The 15,812-nt window shown below is 44.2% G+C and overlaps 1 protein-coding gene across 1 annotated transcript in view; it reads left to right on the top strand.

The window, feature by feature from the left end:
• Window positions 1-5,444, top strand: part of Sgk3 (serum/glucocorticoid regulated kinase family member 3) — a 94,949-nt gene extending 89,505 nt beyond the window's left edge. Inside the window, exons 16-17 of the mRNA XM_051197166.1 lie at window positions 2,631-2,720; window positions 3,568-5,444. Coding sequence (XP_051053123.1) covers window positions 2,631-2,720; window positions 3,568-3,738 — 261 coding nt within the window. The 3' untranslated portion in view covers window positions 3,739-5,444. The remainder of the gene's footprint in view (window positions 1-2,630; window positions 2,721-3,567) is intronic.
• Window positions 5,445-15,812: the final 10,368 nt, after the last annotated feature.

The raw sequence follows: 15,812 nt of genomic DNA, 5'->3' as shown, positions 1-15,812 counted from the left end.
CTTTTCAGTTCCGTTTCCAGAAATTCTTGGGAGACTGCTTGCAACCTTCAACTCGAACTGTGCGGATGGCAGATGCGTCTGCTGCTGCCCTCGAAATCTCCCTTGCGTTTCAGTGGGCAGCTCTGCCATTGTTTCCCATTGATGTTCATGCCTCCTCCATCCTCTCGTTGAGTTCGCTGTCAGAACTGCAACACTGGGTAAGCCCAGCTGTCCTGTGCTGGGCTGCTGAACAGTGCTGAAGGAAGTGTCAGGTTGGGCAGTGCAAGCGTGTAGTGTGGCGGCCACAAGCCTCCCCTACAATCATCACTGCTGGTCGTGTTTCCATCTCTCTATTCAGTTCCTAGTGCCTGCTCTCCATCCCAAACCTTCTCGGCTTCCAGGCCCCGGTGGCTTGTGCCTTTGCTTGAGCTTCTGTGGGATTCAGATAATGTACTGGTGCTCAGCTTTCTGTCATTGGAGACAACCCTCCAGTCCCTGTCCTGACAGCTACACGTACTAAACACTTTTCTTTACTAAGAACATGTAAGAGCGGCCAGACCCTCCTGTTAACGAATATGGCTGCAGTAGAAACCTGCTAAAGATAGACCATAGTGGAATAGCATGCTTAGTATGTAATGGGGTCATGGCTTTGATCCCCAGCACCACAAAAACAAAACATCCCCCCCCCCAAAAAAGTAAACGTTCCTTTTTCTTTAAGCTTTTGGGGATGTTTGTATCGGCCCCGCCCACCTCTTGCTGCCTTCTGCTTTCCTGGGATGTAGCTACTACCTGGTGTGTCCTGTGATCTTAGCCTGAGCCTCACTTGTCTCATCTTCCTGTTGCCGTGGAAAAGGGCTATCTGCCCCTGTGTCCTGGACCCTAGTCCCTTGCCAGGGACCTGTGTGTGCCTTGCTACAAACCCCTTCTCCCTTTGGTTTCCCTTACTTCCAGCTGGTGATTAAACGTAACGCTTGCGCTCCTCAGCTCTCTCTTATCGCCAGTTAAGTTTCTAGGCTTCTACTGGAACTCACTTCTTGGCTTATCCTTCTGGATTTTGGGCCCTTCTTACGCTGCGCTGCGGTGCAAACTGTTGAGGATCTCCCTCAACCCATGAGGTGTGTAGGGCCCTGTGGTTGTCCTCAAACCTCTTCTTGGTGTGGTGGCTTTGCTTACTTTCATTTCTTGCAAACTGCAAACTTACGCGGTGTCTGCTTTCTTCATACCCACCTGAGTTTCTTGAGTACCTGGGTCAGAGCATGTTCTAAATTGAAGTTGTGGGCTCGGAGGTCCCAGGGCCCATGTGAAAGGCTGCGCAGAGCGCATGCTCTGTAACCTCCGAACTGGAGAGGTGAGAACAAAGGGACTTAGGAACTAAGCAGTCTGTCTAGTTGAATCAGCACCAGATTCGATGAAAAAAAAAAAAAAAAAAAAAAAAAAAACTGTCTAAGGTTAAAGTGGAGAGTGATAGAAAACACCTGGCATTCCCTCCGGCTTGCCTGACACATTTCATCTACACAAAAAGCCTCTAAAATAGAAGTTTCATATTAAATCTCATGGTTTTAAACATTGAAATCTTGATGATACTCTGTGATCCTGTTCAAATTAAATGTCTCCGTTTTCCATTTGATTATTGTGGCTAGAGTCTGAGAAACACTCCCTTCTCTTTCCTACCAAATTCCACATTTTACCATGTATGTATGTATGTATGTATGTATGTATGTATGTGGTGGGTGGGGGTGGATATAAACATGAATGAGAATATTCCTTCTCTGTGCTACTGGACTCTCTCACTTGTGTGACCAAACAACCTCTCTAGGGTCTTCGTGTTTGTCAGGAACATTCTTTATTGTCTGGTTGATTGTTATGTACCTTCCAGATCTCAGTAGTCAGGCAGCATTTTCTGTGTGTGTGTGTGTGTGTGTGTGTGTGTGTGTGTGTGTGTGTGTTTTAAGGAATAGAAGCTGACTTTGTCACTGTGAGTAGCAGCAGAAAGGGCAATAATGACAGGAGGAACAGACTTTGACTCCCAGCACACATCCTGGGAGGCTCATAACACCTGTAACGCCAGCTTCTGATACCTCTTCTGACTCTGTGGACGTGTGCTCGCGCATACAAACACACATGCTAAAGAAACTAAATATATTTTTTTAATTGCCTACTTCAGACATTGCTTTAAGAAATCTTTCTTTTTAACCCACCAAACTGTGTGGTAGCGTCCTGCTGAGCCCTGACAGTGAAGAGCTAGAGTGTGCTGATGTGGGGTCTGTTTGTGGGGCTTTCCCTTCTTCCCACTGCTGAGACTGTATGGGCTTCTTACGTGTTTTCAGATCCTAGCTATTTATTCCTGCTTAACGGTTTGTTCTTTCCATTCTGCCATTCCTACATTTTTATGCCCGTCGTTTGGAGCCCCTGAAATATGTAGCACAGAACGGCTGGATCTGTTTTACCTGAGGGGAAATGCCTGTGGAAGGCACATTGCTTAAACACAAGCAGCTGATTCTAAGTTAGTCTTTCCAGGGTGTGACCAGGAGTGACATAAATATCCCGTTAAAAAAGCCGAGTGGCCAAATGGAAACAGTTAACCCCTGTACCATTCTTCATCTTCAAGTACTTGACTTTGTCTCATCACTAACTTGTTTTTAATTTTCTAGCTTGAAATCCAGAATCATCCTTTTTTTGAATCACTCAGCTGGACTGACCTCGTACAAAAAAAGATCCCGCCACCATTTAATCCTAATGTGGTAAGTCTGTATTTTCCTGAAACAGTGAAACAGAGAACTGTGACGTTTGAAAATAAGTCCCAATGCTAACCTGAATGAAAAGGAGACGGTTGCTAAGTATTTGTGCAGTCTGTCTCCAAGAGGCTTCTAGCTCAGGGGTAGAGGATTTGCCTAATCTTCCTCCAAAAAAAAAAAGAACAGCAACTTAAAAGTGGCCAATAAAAATCACAGTTAGATTAAATTAAGTATCTTCCTGCATAGTAATTATGAAATGCTTCTTTGCAAATGTCAAAAGAATGATCTCAATAAAAGAGATAGAAACTAAGGTAGCCATTATTATTTCTGTGCATACCAACTAACATTCCAGTGACAATAATGATTTTCTAGGGTGTGTGTGTGTGTGTGTGTGTGTGTGTGTGTGTGTGTGTGTATGCATGCATATGCAACCCTTCTATGCAGGCCTTTCTTAACCTTATCGCTACTCTGTCTACTTTTAACAGTGAGTTGGGTTGGTTTTGGTTTGGTTTGGTTTGGTTTTTCGAGACAAGGTTTCTCTGTGGCTTTGGAGCCACAGAACTAGCTCTTATAGACCAGGCTGGTTTCGAACTCACAGAAATCTGCCTGCCTCTGCCTCCCGAGTGCTGGGATTAAAGGCATGAGCCACCACTGCCCGGCAACAGTAAGTTTTAACATGTTAAAATAGACAAATTACACCTTAATAAAAGTATTGCGCACAGGGAGCAGAATAATAAAGTAGGGAAATCAAAACTTGCCAGGGAAAACACACAGTCATACAGACATTTTAATGAACTGAATTGGGGACAGAAAAGCGAAGGTAAATGATCCTGTGCTTGTGCTGTTGTTTTAGTCCGGACCGGATGACATCAGGAACTTCGACGCAGTCTTCACGGAAGAAGCGGTTCCCTATTCTGTGTGTGTGTCTTCTGACTATTCCATAGTGAATGCCAGTGTTCTGGAGGCAGATGATGCGTTTGTTGGCTTTTCTTATGCCCCTCCTTCAGAAGACTTGTTTTTGTGAACAGTTTGATGCTCAGAAATCTTTGGGCAAATTCAAGCCTGCAGAGGAGATGGAAACGCCGATTTGTGTGGATATACTCAACCATGTATAACAGTGCCTCATTTTTTCATGTAATGTTGAAAACTATGAAACACGTATTTTCTGCTGTAAGCAAGAAATAGGGCATTTCAAAAGAGCCGAGTTTTGAACTGAAATTTGTATTCTTGTTTATTAAGCTTATTTTTAAACAAAAATTTAAAGCTATTCTTAGCATTAACCTATTTTTAAAGATAACTTTTTGCTATGGACTGTTTTTTTCCCTGTTAAGTTTACACTAACACATCCAGGATAGACTGTTTTTAATAGTCTGTTACAGCTAAGGTAAGATGCATTAATGTCTTTATAATTCTATGACTTTTATCATAGCAGAACTATGCAAATGGTACATGGTGGTTTAAGATGGAACTATCTTCCCATGAAAAGTCACCGTTTGAAATTTGCTTCTTGGTGGAAGTCAAATGCAAAGGCAGGTTAAACACCCTAGCTGCTCGTGGACATGAACAGCTAGCTACTCACTTGCAGCCCCTAGAAGAAAACAAAAGCAATCCTTTGCTTTTGAAATACTCCATTCTCTTCCATGCGCCAGTTTTCCTCTTGAGGAAAAGAAAATAGTTAATGGCTAGACATGTTCAGAGTTCCCAAGGAGCTGAGAATAAGTGAAATGTCACCAGATGTCTTTTAGTGGTGCCAAAAATATGTCTCTGTCATATATTTATATTATAGATGTTTTCTATTTATGTTCCTTTTTACTCTGAAGGGTTAGTAGACTGTTGAGTGGGCCTAAACCTTGGTGTCTGTTTTTGCAAATGGCTATTTCAGAACTGCCTTCCTAATCAATCAAGTTTTTTAAGTGACGGGAAGAAAGTCACTTTCTATAATGTTTACCTAATTATGAATTAGAAAATACAATAGTAAATCTGGGTCAGTGTAAACATGTGTCACCTGCTGCACTGTAACAAAAGGTAACCGTAATTTAGGAGATTCGTGTTCAGTATTCCTTCAGAAGTGACAGGGATCAGACATGTGCAAAGCCTCATGAACTCGAATAAGAGTATTTCCACTGTCTGAGGGACACACTTGCCTCTGGGACCCTTATGCATCTTAGGAATAGTACAGAAAACTGACCGTAAAATTATATGTCAGCTAATATCTACATTTGTAATGGCAAAAGATGTTAGATGCAGAGAATATATTTAAAAGGGGGTGCTTAGCTTGGGACCCCAGTTCTGGAGGACAGTCCTTCAGAGAACAGTATCATGAGCTGCTCTAAGAACAAACTTCCTTGTGACAAAGATGACAAAGATGACAAAGATTTCTCATCAACCCCCTTTGGCAGAGTGGGGATAGGGCAGTGCGTGGCTCAGGAGGGGTTACATGCAGGACACTGGATCTTCCCTACAGGTGGAATGCTCCCTCTGCACTGTACATATTTGATTGGGGGCACTTCTGTAAGCTCTGCTTTAATACAGCTTTCTGTTGATTATAAATCAAGACAAAAATTGTACATGTATGATTTTTTTACTCAGATATCCTTCAATTAAATTGCCAAAAATCAAAGTGCAATATTGTATTTTTAAGAACAAATTTTTAGATTTTTTGATATTTCTTGGATCACAAGAAATACAGATCTATATAATGTAATAAAATTGTCAGAGATTATTGATGAACATCTAATCCCTGTTTTTATTTGAAATTAAAATTAGTAATGGTTACGGTAATCACCACTAAAGTGTGGTGTGTGTGTGAAAGAAAAGGTATAAAACTTAGATTTTTTTTTGGGTAGACATGAATCACCAGGTTATTTTATACTGAGATATATATATGGGTCCAGAAACAAAGTTCTAAGTTTATCTTTTCTCCCATACTATAAGTCTTCTACTAAATTGTCTGCCTTTTGAACGGTCAACTATTTCATGCTAACTACCAAAATAACCAAAGGTCTAGATGAAGACAAAGGTCAGCTCCGCTTGCCTGTTTGTTAGTTTTTAGGGATGTAACCCATCCTGGACTCAAACTCAGGACCCTTTCAGCTCAGTCTCCTAGACCAGGGATTATGGCTTGTTAATTATGGCTTGTTAAAGTGAGGCTTTTTTCTTTTTTTTCTTCTTTTTTTATGGTTGGGCCTCTAAAGGTAATTTTTAACTTCCTTGTTGCAGCTCTTTCTCCTTGGGGCAGTAACGGTTTGTTGATGGTGGAGGCTGGGGTCTTTCTGCTGGAGCTTGATGGAGTAGAAGAAGCTTTTAGTTTCCGGAGGGGCAATTCCCTTTCCTTTCCCAGGTTCCTCCTCCAGTATTTTCCTAGGGATTATGTTGCACCCAGAGTTTTGTGGGAACACAGCCATTGAGAGCACAGTAATATAATGCTGTGTCATGAGCTCTGACGGTCTGAGACCATGAACTAAGTAAGGGAGTGTAAAAGAAATCAGTGGCAGAATGGGTAGTAACATCCAGCAGATGTGTAAGAATACGGGGACAGAGCTGCAGAGTGCACGTTAAGAGCACTTGGCCTTCTTCCTGCTTGGTCCTGGGTTTGGTTCCCCGTACCCAGTACTCACAATAGCCATAGCTCCAGGTCTAGAGACTGCAGCCACCTTTTTCCTGTTCTCCTCGGGCACCAGGCATGAATGTGGTACACACACACACACACACACACACACACACACACACACACACACGAAACCCAAAATGAAAACAAATCTTTAAGTTTTTACAGAACACCTGGGTTCTTTTTCACTTTCTGTATTTATTAAACTTATATAAGAAAAATTGTTCTAAACTTCATTGGTAGAATTCCAGTTGGAGATTTATCTCATGTCACACTTTTTTTTTTTTTTTTTGTTCCATGGCAAATTAATATGATTCATTTGCAGTCTTTTAAACACATTCCTTAGTGGATAAACAGGCCTATACACAAATAATTTTTCAGGGTGGGCAAGATAGCTGGGCAGTAATAACACTTGCCACCGTGGCTGACGACCTGAGTTCAGTCACTGAGGCCCACACATTGGGAGAGAACAGTCTTCCATAAGTTGTCCTCACCATGTGCATCCTCCATATGCAAATTTAATTTCTAAAGACATTTTCGATTCTTTAACATTCAAGTTTTCACAAGTAAATGGACCAAGAAAGGAAAAATGCTACATTGCCTTCAAATACAATTTTTGAAAATTTAACCAAAGCCCCAGCAGTGGAGAATGACTGAAATCAACAGTATGCCAAAAAGCCAAGGTACTGAGAGGCAACCATTCTGCCGAAATAATCCCATGTGTCAAAACAGGGTCCCTGGACAATGTCTAAATCACTCTTTGGCCCTGCCCACAAGGAGAAATAGACACATTTGATGGTTTTATAAATCCTGTCTGTAACTTTTTGATTACTCATGGAAGCCCTTTCCCTTTGGGAGAAGTGAATGGAGCGTGGTTGGGGGGGGGGGGTATGGGAGGGAGATCTGTGGTTGGAATGTAAAATGAAATTTTAAGAAATAAATTAAAAAATTTTTAAATCCTGTCTGAATTCAAAAGCGACATCTAAATTTTTTTTTTGAGACAGGGTATTGCTTTGGAGCCTGTCCTGGATCTAGCTGTGTAGACCAGGCTAGCCTCAGACTCACAGAGACCTGCCTGCCTTTGCCTCCTGAGTGCTGTGACTAAAGGTGTGTGCCACCAACGCCTGGTTGTAAATTTTTATCTTAAATTCTCTTTTTTGGGATGTATCTCATAGGTTCAGTGTTTCTCACATCCACTATACTTCGAGTTTATTAATAAAGACAGGTATTAGATATTTCTATTTTAGTTTTGGTTAAATATTTATGGGAACATCTACCAAGAGTTGTCACAATTTAGATGTTTTTCTGCTTTAATAAGGTAACTCATGGAATGCAGAAGGTTGAAATAAAGTTCTACCAGACCATGCATGTGGCCAGTTGGAATCACTTTTGGGTGTTTTCAGTTCTTTTTAGATAGGAAATACAGCCTTACTGTTAGGTTTTTCTGTGATCCAATGGCAGCAAAGAGTCATTCAATCGTGACAGCTTATGGCCCGGCAAGATGATTCAGCAATAGTAACACTAGCCACCAAGTCTCATGAGCTGAGTTTGATGCCCAGGACCTACATGGCGAAAGGAAACAGGACTGCCTAGTCGTCCTGTGGCGTCCACATGGGCTCTGGCATGAATACACACATACACAGTAAATGTAGTCATAGGTTTTGTTAGTTACAGCGTATGATCTGGGGGCATGGCTCAGTGTAGAGTGCCTGCCTAATATCCCCGAAGTTCCCAACATGTATGTATACACGCATTCACACATTGGTTTACTTTATTAGTGATCTATTGGTGTTGATCACTAACACTTGCTTATTGATTTTAAAGATTTTTTGTAAGTATATATACATACATATGACTGAATATATGTATGTCACATGTATGCATGTCTTATTCAGACCCCAGAAGAGGAGTCAGGTTGCCTGAGACTGGAGATACAGGTGCTTGTGAACTGCCTGACACAGATGCAGGAAGCCAAACCCTGGTCCTCTGGAAGAGCACCAAATGCTCTTAACCCCTGAGCCCTCTCTCTTAATTGGGAACATTATCACAAGTCCAGAAGAAAAAGAATCTGAGCTACATTTTCATGGATGGTACAGTGGCTAGATGATTTCACCAGTTACCTGGATTTTTAAAAAATTATATTTGTTACTGAGAATTTCATACATGAATACATACGTCACTCTGGCATCCCCCAATCCCAGACTTGCCCACAACACACATGTTCCTCTCCAACTTCATGTCTTTTTTTAACCCCCCGGGTCCAGTTAATACAACAAATATATAATCTCTGCCTTTTGATCCCATTGCTTGGTGTCTTTTGTTCCTGACTGTTACTCTTCAGAATGACTATTAAAAGCCGTGTATTGGTCCCTAACATCGTCGATTTACGGTGTTTGATGTTTCTCCTCTTCTCTTACTTATTGTCTTAACATGGCTCACCTTTCCTGTGGCTGTGGAGGTGGATTTGTTTTTCCCTTTGGTCAGAAAGATCTCTTCGTGTATTTTCCGCTGAGCCTGTTCTTATCCTGGGAAAGTGTTTGTTTTCTCTTCAGTAATGAGTGACAACTTTGCTGTTTCTCTGTTTCTGTAGTAGAGCACCCTGACCAAAGGCCACTTCGTCGAGGAAGATTGATGTTGGCTTCCCACTTCCCATTCCCGAGGGAGGGTCATTAATGGTGGGGGAGGCAGGGAAGTAGGAGCCGGAAGCTGGCTGTGCACATCTACGACTATTCACAGAAAGTAGAGGGCGAACTGCCAGTGGACCCAGTGACGTACTTCCTGCAGCAGGGCTAAGCATCCTCAGCATCCCACAACCTCACCATACAACACCACCGGATGGAGACCACGTATCCAAATGCATGAGGCCCAGGGGCCCACACAGCGCAGCAATCTGGGTGGCAGTTGTCTTCCAGAACTTTAAATGTGTCTGTCTGTCCAGGCCCCCCTGGTTTTTAAAGTTCACTTGTGAATTGTCTGCTATTATTCTGATGGGCCTATCTTTATATGTTATAGGCTTGGCATTTCTTGGTAAATTTTTTATGTTTGTTCTTTTCATTCAGTGTTTTCATTTAAATATGACTAGGGGAGGTTTTGTGTGCTATTATTTTGGTCCTAAGTGTCTCCTGTATTGGGACTGGTGTTTTCCTAAAGCTGGGCTATTTTATTTTGTTTTGTGTTTTTTATTTGATTGTTTTTGTTTTTAATGTTTTTTTTTGTGTGTCTCTGGGGAAAAAAAAAAAGAAAAAATGCTTTTTGTGCCTTCAGACTGAGGTGCTTCTTTTTTATGCCTATAACCATAGATTTGGTCTTCCAGAATGCCGTGTCTTGCAATTCCCACTGGTACCCTTTATTTCATCTTTGTCCTTGTTGGACTGTTCCAATTCTTCCATCTTGTCTCCACAAAGCTCAGATATCCTTCCTCCCCTTGCTCTACTGTATTGGCAAGACTTTCCACATAAATGTTTATTTGGATTGGTTTCTTTTTTTTTTTGTTTCCAGCATTTCGGATAAGTTTCTTTAATTCCTCATTCATATTCCTTATTATCTTCCTTATTTGATTCAGATATTTGTGTATTTGAACATACTTTAAATTGTATTTTGAGTTCTCTGGGATTTCCTCTAACTCACTAGATTCCATAAGCTGTGTGTGTGTGTGTGTAAGGGAGGGAGGGAGAGCCTAAGTGAGTGTGTGTGCACCACGTATGTGCAGTAGCCTGAAGAGGCTAGAGGAGGGCATCAGAGCCTATGGAGCTGGAGTCACAGCTGTAGGTCATCATATGGGTGCTACAAACCAAGCCTGGGTCCTCTGCAACAGCGGTAAGCACTCTTAACTACTGAGCCATCTCTCCAGCCCCCGGGTTGATGGTCAGGCAGGGATAAAATATGGTAGAACTGGGTTCAGAAAGTAATTCCTTAGTCTAGGAGCTCAAAGCACATGCTGTACGTTCTATATTACCCTGAGTAGTATATTAACTGGAAGAGCAGTTACACCTGATCTTTATTCCCAATGTACAATGTCACACTAGTCAATGAATAGCTCGGCCCCTTGACTCCAGTAACTTGGAGGACAGACAGCAAGGATGGTAAGGAGTAGACTCAAGACGTCAGCTAATAAGATTACGAGTGGAAGAGAAGTGGGGTGGATAAGAACAAAGGTTAAATATTTAATTGGGAGGGGGACCTCCAGATAGGTAAGACAGCTGGGAAGGGAAAGTTAGGATGCTGTTAGGGTCCACAAATGCTAGAGATTGTTAAATCTATGGAAAGTTACTAAGTAGAAGGGGGGATGGGTAACATGTAAGAATAGAGAAGACAGATACAAGACGGGGAGGTTATGTGGCTGAAGACTGTAGTAAAGAGCCCCCAAATAATCTTGGCTGATGGTTACGTTGATGGGATCTGTAATCACCGGGAAACGTGAGTCAGGGTGGGTCTGTGAGAATTGGTCCAGAGATGTTTAACTGAAGAGGAAAGACCCACTCTGAAGAGCAACACCTAGTGAGCTGTCTGTCTGGTCTGGACAAAAGGACAAAGCATATGAGATGCCACCATGCGTCTCCCATGCCTGACGGAAGACCCAGCGTAACCAACTGCTTTGTGCCTTTGCAGCCAGCGCCTGCTCCACCAGGACGGACCGTCCCTCAAACAGAGCAAAATCGAGCATTTTTTGAGACAGGGTTTAATCATTACACAGGCCCTTCCAGAGGGGCCGTAAGAATACAAAATGAGCTGGGCAGTGGTGGCCCACGCCTTTAATCCCAGCACTTGGGAGGCAGAGGCAGGGGGATCTCTGTGAGTTTGATGCCATCCTGGTCTACAGGGCGAGTGCCAGGACAGCCTCCAAAGCTACAGAGAAACCCTGTCTCGGGGGGAAAAATAGAAAATGATGTAGAAATACCATTTGCCCCTTTTTACAGCGGTGTTCTTCCTACCAGTGACGTGAAAGTGGGGATAAGAGCCTGGCGTCACCCATGTGACCCAGCAGCATAAGACTGCACTGGACTCGCTGCCTTCCATTGCTTTCTTTTCACTTACATGAAGAAAACCGTCCCCCAAATTTGGAATCAGTATGTCAAAAGAGGTGTCTGTACTGTCATGTTCACAGCCACCAAGTTAGCAAAACAACCCTGAGAGTCAACACAAAACATCCGAAGTGGAGGTGCTGGTACATGTGACATGAACTGTGACGTGAATTATGAGGGCTATGTAGTGGTATCCTCCTGATTGAAACCTGGAGATGAAGGAGGTTTGCCATGCCAAGCAAGTACACTAGAGCCAGCATCATTTTTAGTGGCTTTGCTGTTTGGTAAAAGTTGTGATGATCTTTAATTCTCATACTATACAGCTCATCCATTTAAAAATGCACTCTTAGCCAGATATAGTGAAATGTACCTATAAGCCTTACACTTGGAAGCTGGGGGCAAAACTGTGAGTTCAAAGCTTGTCTATGCTACAAAGTGAGTTCAGGGCCAGCCTGGGTTACAAAGTAAGTGTAAAGCCATCCTGGATTGGAGTGGAGACCGTGCCTCAAAATCAGCAATTGACAGACTTAATTATATTCAGAATTGTGCAGCAATTATTTTGGTCATCTTTAGTAAATCTCCCAACATTTCACAAACAACCCGGGGGGATTTTGGAGTCTTGTTCAGTGTCAGTCCCCAACACTAAGAAAAGAAACAATGAACAATATGCAATCCACTTAGTGGAGTATTACAAAGACAGTTCTAACACTACAGCATGGATGAGACTTTAGGACATTTTATGAAGTAGAATAAGAGGCACAAGGCATCAAATGCTGTCAGATTCTATGTTTGAGTTCTGGAGTAGCCAATTTCAAGAAGAAAACAGAATAGTTACTGCCAGACACTTGGGAAATCTTTAGCGTATGGAGTCTGGGGAAGATGAAAAAGTTTCGAGGCAGTGTACTTCCACTTGAGAATGTCTAAAATGGTACATTTTGTTATGTGTACTTTACCGCAATTTTAGGGGGAAAAAATCCCCTACCCAGTATCAGTCACCTTCCGCTCCCTTGCCAAGTTTTAGGTAATCACAAATTTAAGTACGTTTGCCCACCCTGGATATTTCATATAAAGGCATCACACAGCCCATGACTTTTGTTGTCTTTCATCTTCACAGTGCACTCGAGAGCCACCCATACCGTGCGAGCCCTCAGATCGCTTTTTAATTCCGAGAATAGAATATTGCGTTGCCTTGCGTTGCTACAGCACAGGGTCTGACGCTAGCTGGACACTGGGGGGCTCTCTTCGGGACAGCCAGGAGTGGCGGTTTGCCAGCTTTTCTGTGGGCACGGTTCACTTCTATCCGAGTTAGGCTTCCCACCTTCCCGGTGCTCTTCCACACCCCCGCCCGCAGAACTGCATTCGTTCTGAACACAGACGTCACAACAGCAGCGTTGACACTCGGTGACAGAAGCAAAGGGGCCGCATCTCTGCGGGAGTGGATGCGCGGGAGTGGTACAGGGGGAACTGGTTGCCCCGGTGACAGAGGGCTGAGGTCCCAGCAGCCCCCGCGCGCCCGCCAACGGTCGGTGGGGGGAGTGCGCGTGCGCAGGGGCCCGCGCGTGCAGACCGCGGCGCAGGTGGGTGTGGGCGGGGCGGCGGGTCCTGGGTGTGCGAGCCCTGGGCGCTGCTCCTCACGGTTCCCTCAGCCCCGACAGGACGGAAGCCCCCACTGTCCCCGCCGGTGTCGGGTTCGCCTCTTAATTCCCCACTTGTAAATGCATCCATTCCCAAGGCGTGCGCGTGTGTGCGTGTGAACTGCGTGCGCGCGCGTGTGTGCGTGTGAACTGCGGGCGTGCGTGCGGGCGTGTGCGCGTGCGTGTCTGTGCATGTGTGTGAACGTGCGTGTGTGCGCGTGAGCGTGTGAACTGCGTGCGTGCGGGTGTGTGTGTGTGCATGTGTGTGCGTCTGTGCGCGTGTGAACGTGTGTGTGCGCGTGTGTGCGTGTTTGTGCATGTGTGTGCGCGAGCGTTCGTGTTTGTGCATGTGTGTGCGTCTGTGCGCGCGTGCGTGCGTGCGTGCGTGTCGAGGCGCGGCTTCCCCTGTAGCCGCAGCTGTCCTGGAACTCACGGAGATCCTCCCGCCTCGGCCTCCAGAGTGCAGGGACGACAGGCGGCGCCTCCACCCGGAAGGCCTTCCTCCGTAGCCCAGTCCGCCCCGCGTGAGCCACAGCCATAACCACTTGTCTTTGCCGCCTGTAATCTACGACGCCCTCCAGCTGCAGACCCGGTTCCCCGCCCCTCTCCCCTCCAGCTGCAGACCCGGTTCCCCGCGCCCTCTCCCCTCCAGCTGCAGACCCGGTTCCCCGCGCCCTCTCCCCTCCAGCTGCAGACCCGGTTCCCCGCGCCCTCTCCCCTCCAGCTGCAGACCCGGTTCCCCGCGCCCTCTCCCCTCCAGCTGCAGACCCGGTTCCCCGCGCCCTCTCCCCTCCAGCTGCAGACCCGGTTCCCCGCGCCCTCTCCCCTCGCTGACTGGCTGTTGAGTCTGAGGCGCGCACACCTGCTTGCTTCTGGAACTCTCCCCTACTTGAGCTACACAGACTATCTGTGAGCTGTCTGCCCAGCTTCCTGAGTGTGTGCAACCGCGACCCCGTCCCGACTTAATGTTTTCCTCTCTGTGTTGTACAGGTTGGTCATGAGGTCCAGTCTTTAAAATTCTAGAATTTTCCATGCGATGGTGGCACACGCCTTTGATCCCAGCCCTTGGGAGGCAGAGGCAGGTGGATCTCTGAGTCTGAGGCCAGCCTGGTCTACAGTGTGAGTTCTAGGACAATCAGGGCAACAGAGAAAACTTGTCTCAAAAATAAATAAATAATACAACATTCTAGAATTCATTAGAATTCATGTTCTCCATTCCATTTTGTTCCAAATAACCCTGGACTGGTCTATCCATCTCTTAGAAAGAAAACACTAGTTGAAAATTGATAATTGGTTGTCCATTGTTTCAAAGCATTCTCCACACAGGCAACAGGAAAAAGCTAATTTCCAAAATAAAAAAAGTTAAAATGGATTTAATTCTGTTTTCAAAAACTTTGTAAACTTCTCTTTTCCTATGTCAAAACTCAGTCTCAGTCTGGCTTTACACAACTGTTTCACCCAATGTCCTCATTCAGAAACCTGTTTTTTTGCTGTTGTTGTTGTTTTGTTTGTTTGTTTTATACAGGGTTTCTGTGTGTAACAGTCCTGGCTGTCCTAGACCAGGTTGTAGGCGAGGCTGGCCTTGAACTCAGGGATCCACCATGCAGCAAACAGGATAGGCCTACCACTTTCTTTTCTATGTAAAGTACTCCAAAATTCAGGTACTAAGTGGGTGAATTAATATAATAATGTATGATTTACAATGGGGGTGTCAGCCGCTGTCTTTGGAAAACTCCCCAATTTAGAAATATTGACTACAACCAACTTAATTTATTTTACACACACACTTTTTTTTTTTTTTTTTTTTTTTTTTTTTTGGCTAGTGCTGGGATTGAGCCAGCCTTCTGCATGCTAGGCAGATTCTCCAGAACAGCATTATGGTGTTTAGGACCTCAGAGAAACCCACTTTATCCCTTCAAAGTAGAGTGCATAGCTTCTGTGTTAACTCCCGGTTGTCAACCTAAAGAGTTCAAAGCAATAGAAAAACATCATCGCGCATACATGAGCATGGCCCAGATTTTGTGAAGTATTTCACTTATGTTCTGTGGTCACTGACAGTCATATTTTTACTACAAATTATCACAGAGTTGTTTGCATAGCTGCTGCACTTGGCTGCACTCTTACAAATGATAGATACTACATTTTGTGTTCCTGGAGCCTAGGGAAAGTGGGCTAGCCAATAAATAATAGATATCAAACAGTTGATAATGATTGGACACATATGTTAGTCATCATTTGTGACTTCTCTGAATTGGATTCCTTAGAGGCAGGTTCCAATCTTAGCCGTATCATTCCTAACAAACATCACAGTGCCTGTAGCACACCTTGTTTCCAATCTGCGTTTTCTGCTCAAGTGAGGCTTTTATATCCCCCTCTCTAGTACAGTTTAATGTTCTGTGTTTGTCCCTGATGAAGATTTAAAAAGAGGCCTTAATTGTCCAATGCCTTTGTCTCCTTCAGCTAAAGATACTCTCTGAGCCAAGAGAGTTCAGCCAATTTCCCCAACAAATGCTGGGTCAAGGACCGTTTCTCAGAGTTTGAAGTTGACGCTCATAGTGCTATGTTTACTGTTTCTTTTGTTACATCTGTGTCTGTGTGTGTATTCAAGTGTGAGAGAGGAAGGGACAGCTTGCTGCAGTGGGTCCCCTCCTTCCGCCAAGTTCATCCCAGGGATCAAACTCAACTCAGACTTGGCAGCAAGGTTCTTTACCCAATGAGTCATCCCAGGACAAATCACCCTTCAGCCTATGCTTACAGGAGATTACCGTCATCTAAGACTATTCATTTCAATTTTCCTTTTTGCAGTATCTGAGCTAGAAATACATGTGAGCAGCAT

This window comes from Phodopus roborovskii, unplaced genomic scaffold (genome assembly GCF_943737965.1).
Source record: "Phodopus roborovskii unplaced genomic scaffold, PHOROB, whole genome shotgun sequence".
In the NCBI taxonomy this organism is placed as follows: Eukaryota; Metazoa; Chordata; class Mammalia; order Rodentia; family Cricetidae; genus Phodopus; species Phodopus roborovskii.
Note: the sequence above shows the minus strand (reverse complement) of the source record. Positions and strands in the feature narration are given on the sequence as shown.